The sequence below is a fragment of the Beta vulgaris genome, chromosome 5 (assembly GCF_026745355.1).
Source record: "Beta vulgaris subsp. vulgaris cultivar EL10 chromosome 5, EL10.2, whole genome shotgun sequence".
NCBI lineage: Eukaryota > Viridiplantae > Streptophyta > Magnoliopsida > Caryophyllales > Amaranthaceae > Beta > Beta vulgaris.
The window spans coordinates 2,868,289-2,876,691 of record NC_079206.1 but is presented as its reverse complement, the minus strand read 5'-3'; the positions used below and the strand labels follow the sequence as shown (position 1 = coordinate 2,876,691).

The following is an 8,403-nucleotide window of genomic DNA, read 5'->3' as shown; positions in this document are numbered from 1 at the left end:
TATTACTAATATAAAAGAATAAAACTCATTTTCAATTTCTCATCATTAAGATATTAAACTTATAAAACAGTTTCTCGCGTTTCCTATCAGAACAAAAAAAATAAAAATATTAAGCCGATAATTGTATATCCAATTTCTTATGTCGACCCTTCAAGCTCTCATTTTCTAATTTACTATTCATTTATATCTATTATGTAATAGAAAAAGTCATTTTAACACAAAAATCCAACAAATACAACAAAATGGGCCAATTCTTTGCGCAATGATAGGATTTCTTGACCCTTCTTAGCCTTCCTTAAATCTCTTTCACCACACCAAACTTTCTCTCTCTCTCCTCTCATTTTTATTTGTGTGGACATTACTTTGCGTAAGAGTCTTGCTTCCATCAAGCTCTCAAGAATTTGTGATCCTTGAAAATCAAATTCTCTCAAATCAATTTTTACAAAATCAATTTTGTACACAATATCCTATCTTTTTGCCATCTGGGTATATACTATACCAATTATTTTGCTCAAATTTGAGATTCTTTTACATAAATTTCTCATCTTTTTTTCCTGGGTTTTTTTTAAAAACTATTTTTGTGTAGTATTTAAGGCATTTAAGTAACCTTGTATTTTTTTTGGTCAGGGTGAAAATTTGTCTAGTTTGAGTAAAAGTTAGTTAAAGTGGTAGTTGAAAGTCTTTGTATTCCTTAAAAATTTAATATCTAAAGTCCAAAATTCTCAACTGTTTACTTGTAATTTTTTTATAAAATTGGCGGCTTAATTTCTCCTTTTTATTCAAACCCTTTGGGTTATTTTGTAACAAGTCTTTGGTCTTTCTTTCTTCTATCTCATTTCCTCTTCTTCTGTGGAAATCTCCTCATATCTTCTCTTATTATTCATAGTCTTTATTTTGGGCTGATTAAATACAGAAGTACAAAGAAGATAAAGTACCAAAGAAAAAAGTCTATATATACTATAAACTTTGCATGGTTTTATCTCTCTCGTTTGTTAAGAAAGAAATGACTAATTTTGAGGCAACTCCTTTGGATTCAAGAGCTGGGTCATTTGAAGAAATCAAGGATAAAAATGGAAATACTCAAGTCCTTCTTCGTAATCATCGAGGCGCTACTGTTCGGGTAAATTAACCATTTCCCTTGAGAGAAAGGTGTCCTATATATTAAAAAAAAAAGTACCCCAAACCCTGTCGAGTTTACTGGGTCTGGTGTACTTTTCAGGACCTAGTCTGGTTCATTGAACATATGTTTACTAGGTCTGGTGTACTTTTAAGAACCCAGTTTGGTACACCAAACATAGAATTGGTGAACCAAACTGGGTTCGATGTACTTATATTATTATTATATACTCCCTCCGTTTTCTTTTGTTGTTCGTTTGAAATTTTTCGAAAATGAAGGGAGTACTTGGTTGTTTGCTATTGATGTTTATAGTAGTAATATAAAAGATTTACAAAAAGTTTTTCTGATTTTATGGTTTTGTCCATTTTGTCATTATAACATATAGATAAGCTTGTATGGGGGACAAGTTCTTTCATGGAAGAATGAACAAGGAGATGAATTATTGTTCATGAGCAGCAAGGTATGACACCCCATTTCTCTTCAATTATTTAGTTTTATTAATTATATAATTTGATTTTTATAAACAAATTATGAGGAAGTTTCCTGGAAACATCTTTGGATATTTCTTTAGTCAAAGATATAATTAGTATTAGTATGAATACTAGTAGTTTTTTAGACTTTTATTCATAATTTTAGAGGTGTGATGTTGCTGTCAATATTGGTGTTTAGAGATGCTTTAATATTTTCTTTTTGACACAAAGAAATGGTCTAAATATCTTTTTATTGTTGTTTAAGTAATTAAATTATAATTAATCTTCCTTAAACTTGTAATGATACAGGCCATGTTTAAGCCACCAAAGGCAGTCCGAGGAGGAATTCCCATATGTTTTCCTCAGGTAAATTTCACCTGTTCTTTAATGAAATTTCAAACAAAAATCTAAAAAATGTTCATTGTTAGCTAATTACTAATTTATAATCTGTTTTCGCTCTCAAAATAATCTCAAGTTTGGAAGTCGCGGCACCTTAGAAACTCATGGATTTGCAAGGAATAGAATGTGGTTGATTGACAATCAGCCTTCTTCACCTCGTACTAATGGATCAAAAGGTCATGCCTCAGTCAATCTGTTGTTAAGTACTGAAGAAGATCCTAAATCATGGCCTTACAAGTATGTACACTTATCACTTAGATACTAATATGTTAAATTGTTTAAGCGCCATTTTTATTCACCTGATTCTTTTAGATTGGTACTATTGTGAAATTGTACAAGTGTGGAGAATAATTGTGTTAACCTGAGTAGGTTAACCCTGACATTCAATATATATAATGTTTACACTACAGACTTATGACTAATAACTACCATTCTACCCTTCACATATAATATTATCCCCTTTACATATAATAGTATCCAATAGAAAGGTCTATGTTGATTGAAATCGATTTTTGCTGATGAAAACTGTTTTTCTCAAAGTCCTGACTTTAGCAGTTTAGCTCTTGTGCAATTTATAGGATTTTCACTGAATATTAGTTTGTTAACTTGGAGTTGAAAGGGTCTTACTTTTTTGTGTAATTATATGGCAAATCTACACAAGTTGAATTTAGGTGTAATGAATAACTAATGACAATAAACTCTTTGCTTCCAGATTTGAAATTCGTCTGAGAGTTACACTAACAGAAGAAGGCAATCTCATTCTGAGATCGCGTGTTAGGAATGCTAATGGCAAGCCCTTCAGTTTCTCTTTTGCATTTCGCACATACTTTGCAATCTCAGATATCAGGTATAATTGTTTGGAAGAAATGAAATGAAAGTTTTTGTTTCATCTTTTTTGATGTTTACTCCTTCCATCTCAATTAGTTTACACAGTTTGACTTCTTTGTGCGAAACATAGTCCTGCAAGATGCATGTGAATCGAGTAGTCGTTTACATGAAAGTCATTTTCGCTATTATACTATTCTTGGACCGGGTGTATATAACTTGTATATTGACATTTAGGAGCTACTAGGAGGATCATGTTATGCATCTACCTAAAAAACTTGGTGATTTTGGATTCTGATGATCATTGAACTGGCTAATCATACAGTGAAGTTCGACTAGAGGGGCTGGAAACTCTGGATTATCTCGACTGTTTGCAGGACAGACAGCGCTTTACAGAACAAGGAGATGCCTTAACATTTGAATCCGAGGTGCATAACATATACCTGAATAACATAATCATTTACATTATACTACCACTAATTAAATAGAAACTCATAGCACAAATGAAATTAAACCATATTTGCTCTTTATATGTGTAGTATGTATTAAAGATATATATATACATATCAGGTTGATCGAATTTACGTTAGCTCGTCAGATGTAGTCGAACTCTTTGATCATGGAAGCAAAAGAACATTTCAGATAAGAAAGCAAGGACTTCCTGATGTTGGTAAGTGTATATATGTTTGAGTTTCACTTTAGCAATATAGCTCCTTATATTGCTGATATTTCTGTACTCTTTCCAGCTAATTTTATTCAAACTAACTTTTTGTACCGAATAAAACTGAAATCTTCTGAATCAGAAGTATCTTTTGCACATAAAAACTAATTATTACTAAAACCATCCATACTGCCATACAAGTTGAAGGGAACACTTGCAATGCATATATATGTGGTTGAAAATTCAATAACTTGAACCTGCAAGTCCTGAATTTTCTCACACTAAACAATCGCGCATCATAAATGTCTTAACGTACAACTTCGAGTCTTTGCCTACTTATCTCTCAAATAATGTACCAATAAATTATATTATGAAATGTTGGTATTTCAAAATTACAAATGAAACTATTCACTATAAACCATGACTCAACGAGGACTCAGTACTCCAGACGTTTGTAACTCCTTAATCTAATCATTTCACCCCTTCTCAAAAAAAATTACAAATTAAAGCGAATCTAAACAAACCTCACATGATAGTGTTTTTTCTTCGTTGTACATAATCAATCAAACACAGTAAAAGTTTTTCGCGTAACTAATTAACCTATAAAATTCTTTGCAGCGGTGTGGAATCCATGGGAGAAAAAGGCAAAGGCATTAACAGATCTTGCAGATGATGAATACAAAGGAATGTTATGTGTTGATGGTGCAGCAATTGAAAAACCAATAAACCTTAAGCCTAATGAAGAATGGATGGGACAGTTGGAGTTATCAGTACTCTCTTCATGTTAATTAAGGAGGAAAAAAACCAACTTTAGATGATCAAATTTAGAAAATAATCATGAATATTGCTCATATTTTCGTGGCAATATTCAGCTTCTATACTACTACTTCCTTCGTTTCATAATAAGTGAAACATTTCTCTCTTTTATGTGAGAGCTTTTTTAGAAAAGTGTTTCACTTATATATTATGAAACGGAGGAAATATATAATTACTGATCACTGCTAAGTATTATCTGCAGGTCCAGCTACCATTAGAAGAGTTGTTATTTGTCCTTTTTTTTTTAAGGGGGGAGGGATATTATTAATTTTTTGAATTAAGTTTTTTGTTTCTTGGGTTAGGTGGGTACAAATTAATTTATTTGCAACTTGCAAGTGTATTATATCAATTATGCTCTTTGTCCCCAAAATTATTTACTGCATGGGTCAATGAGATTGTAAACATATACTACTACTGAGTAGTAAATAACTAAATATGTATTTGTACTGACCAAAATACTCCTTTCTTTGCAAGTTTTTTCGTCTTCGAATTTATTATTTACTCCCTCTGTTGCTATATATTTCAATTACTTTGACTTAGCAAGTTTGTCAAAGTACTTTGAAGTTAAATTTCTTTTCATTATATATTAATAAAAATTATGACGGTTGAATATTAATAAAATACTAATTGAAAGGAATTTAATAATAGCTTATGATTGTATTTTCTTATAAATTGAGAATAATTTAGAAGCAAGATTTTATCTAGGTGTAAATAGTGTAAGATCTTAATTCTTAAGCAGATAAAATATAAAACTACAGAGGAAGTATGTGACAATAGTTATACATACTTCAACTAAAATATATCAATCCGACTTGCGTGGACCCGGTTCACACTAAAAATAGTGTGGACCAGGTCCAGGCACGTGACCCGTTATATCACTTTAACATACACTATATCATTTTAACGTACACTATATCATTTTAACACACCCTATATCACTTTAACATACATTATATCACTTTAACATACACTATATCATTGTAACATACACTATATCACTTTAACACACCCTATATCACTTTAACATACCCTATATCACTTTAACATACACTATATCATTGTAACATACATTATATCATTGTAACACACACTATATCACTTTAACATACACTATATCACTTTAACATACACTATATCATTTTAACATACACTATATCACTTTAACACACATTATATCACTTTAACATACACTATATAACTGTAACACACACTATATCACTTTTATATACACTATATCATTTTAACATACACTATATCACTGTAACATACACTATATCATTTTAATATACACTATATCTTTTTAACATACACTATATCATTTTAACATACATTATATCATATCAATATACACTATCATAAACTCACGTGATATGGATCGGGTGCACACTAATTAGTGTGCACCGGGTTCATATTAGTTTTTTTAAAAATATATAGGCTTTCTTGGCACTTCTCGTACTAAGAAAGGCAACAACAAAAAATAATGCGTATAATTAGGAACATGATCAATTCACCATAGAAGATGTCCCTAGTTGAGCTCTTCATTCCATCCTTGTTTATGATATTTTAGGAACTTCCTCGTGCGGAGGGTCTGATTAAATCTTTTTTTCTTATCTTTTAAAAAAAATTATATATATATATATATATATATATATATATATATATATATATATAATTAGGAACATAAATTTGTGAAATATCAAAAGAAGTATATGATAACCAATCTTATCAGGATTGGGATCCTACTTTGGATCGTAGGGGTTGGTAAGATCGAGTCGGTGGGATCGAATCGTAGGATCTTAAGATCCTACAATTTGGTAAAATAGATATAATTATGTTACAATATAGTGAGAACCTCATGTTAAAAATTTACAAATATTAATAGTGACTTATTTCATAAGCGAATGGTGATAGTTTCTCAATACTATAAGATTGAAGTAACATGCAACCAAAATATTATAGGAGGAATATAGTATGTGAAATTACTTTGTGATTTATTTACGATAGGATCCAATCATAGAATCGTAGGATCGTTACTCGTATTAAGATTTTACCATGTATTTTTTTGTGGTTGGGTAGATCCTACGTAGAATCGGGATCCGTAAAGTCCTTTCGGATCATAGAATCATAAAATTCGGATCGAAATTTTAACAACAATGACGTTAACTACCTAATTGTCCTCAATCTTCCCTTCCTTGTTCTTTTTGTGGAAAATTTATTAGTAAGCAACCAAATGAAGGAAATGATTTAATTTAAGCCTGATTACATTAAAAGGTATTGTACTTTCTATTGAAAATAAACTCAATTTGTAAACATATTGATTGAAAATGAACTCAATCATCTATTTTTTTAGGAAATAGATGTGGCAATGTAAATCTCTATTTTATATGCAACAATGGTGGAACACGAAAAAATGAAAGAAGAGAAAAAAAAAAGTATGCCTATCTAATTCATTCAAAAGGTAAGATAAATTAAAAAAGGCACTACTAAAAGAATTTAATGAAAATTTACAACATAATCAATTGCTTCCTTCTCAAATAAATTTTTGAAAAAAAATTAAAATTCTCTAATTTAGTGCGTTAAACGGATTTTTTGTTCAAAACCACCTAAACTTTCACGTTTTTAGAAACTCCCACTTTAATGAATTTTTTTTATAAATTTCCACCTACCATTTCCAATTTTATTAAAAACTCCCACCACTTAACGAATTTTGTTAAATTTCGTTAACAAAACCGTTAAGTAGACCTCACATATGCATTTTATCATTAATTTACGTTGAAATCGAAGTCAATTTCATCAATTTAAGGGCAAAATCTCAACAATTTTGGAACAAGTTTGGAACGAATTATAACTATTTGTAGAGACTTGCAACTATTTCAAGTTCGATTTTGTTAAAAAAATGTATATGAGGAACCCATTAACGGTTTTATTAATGAAATTTAACAAAAATCGTTAAGTGGTGTGAGTTTTTAATAAAGTTGAAAATGGTAGGTGGAAATTTATAAAAAAAAAATCATTAAGGTGGGAGTTTCTAAAAACGTGAAAAGTCTAGGTGGTAAGATGCGATTTATCCGCGATAAACTGATTAATTTTTTAAAAATCTCTAATTTATAAGATGTAATTAAAAATTAATTTAATTTTCTACATGTTTCGCACGCATTGATAATTTAGTGTCTTCTTGCATATATATGAAGCCAGTAGTACAGAAATGTATGGCCAGTGAAGATCACATTGTGGGCCGTTTTCCACTACCCGATTCCTTAACCAAACCTTTTCGGTTATGATTTACTACAAAAGAATAGGAAATACTATAATAACAACAAAATCAGAGTGGCGCAGCGGAAGCGTGGTGGGCCCATAACCCACAGGTCCCAGGATCGAAACCTGGCTCTGATAGAATGAGTAGCTTCCCGTTGCCATTTTTTTTTTGGTTCCTTTTGCTATAGAATTGGGTACTCCATGATTTCGTTACTAGTGTTTAAGCCAGGTTACTTGGAATAAATCATCTTTAAAGAACATGTCTTTTTCTTTTGTTTCTTTAATTAAATTTGAACTTCTAAATCTTCATACTCATCCAAAATTTAGACAATATTAATTTTTCCTTTGAAAAAATATAATATAAGATATTTAGGATAAGATAAATAATTTTAGAATATATTATTTCTATAAAGACTATTTTACAAATTATTTACACAATAGTAATTGACATACACTATCCTTGATTAGTCACTAACTACTTATCATAAATATATACAACAATTTTCTTCCCTTTCAAGTTAATTAACTTGGAGGGACATGGACTTTACAACTTCGTTTCGTTAAGGACTTGTACTCTTTTCAAAAATTATTAAAAGAGACAGTCTAGTTTTAATATGAAAGTAGACTTAAAAATTAAATGGATTAAACTAGTCACTGAAAGAAACTAATTTTGTTATTATTGGTGTAATTCTCTTTTTAATATTGGATTAAATGCAATGTACTCTTTTTCTTGATTCATTAAGGATTTCAAGTCTAACACCTTAACCTTTTTTGTTCATTTTAACAGCAAAATGAGTAAATGATTAAAAAATGGAATTTTTATTTCCATATGTATGATTAAATTAAGGCATAAAAGATTT

The 8,403-nt window shown here is 30.1% G+C and overlaps 1 protein-coding gene and 1 non-coding gene across 2 annotated transcripts; both read left to right on the top strand.

Moving 5' to 3' along the window:
- The first annotated feature begins 303 nt into the window (after positions 1-303).
- On the top strand, positions 304-4,761 carry LOC104892202 (putative glucose-6-phosphate 1-epimerase). The gene is made up of 8 exons (XM_010678053.4): positions 304-1,120; positions 1,503-1,577; positions 1,897-1,953; positions 2,063-2,223; positions 2,699-2,833; positions 3,137-3,239; positions 3,382-3,481; positions 4,091-4,761. The coding sequence occupies exons 1-8, from the start codon at positions 971-973 to the stop codon at positions 4,258-4,260; spliced, it is 951 nt and encodes a 316-aa protein (XP_010676355.1). The 5' UTR covers positions 304-970; the 3' UTR covers positions 4,261-4,761.
- Positions 4,762-7,609: 2,848 nt separating this feature from the next.
- Positions 7,610-7,681, top strand: TRNAM-CAU (transfer RNA methionine (anticodon CAU)). The gene has a single exon. It is a non-coding gene; the product is annotated as a tRNA-Met (tRNA).
- The last annotated feature ends 722 nt before the right edge of the window (positions 7,682-8,403 follow it).

What these genes read in the sequence shown, in the direction of transcription:
- LOC104892202 (XM_010678053.4), top strand. Translation starts at nt 971, where the DNA reads ATGGTTTTATCTCTCTCGTTTGTTAAGAAAGAAATGACTAATTTTGAG. An exon ending in TATTGTTCATGAGCAGCAAG is followed by an intron (nt 1,578 to 1,896) that starts GTATGACACCCC and finishes GTAATGATACAG; the next exon opens with GCCATGTTTAAGCCACCAAA. An exon ending in CCTTAACATTTGAATCCGAG is followed by an intron (nt 3,240 to 3,381) that starts GTGCATAACATA and finishes TATACATATCAG; the next exon opens with GTTGATCGAATTTACGTTAG.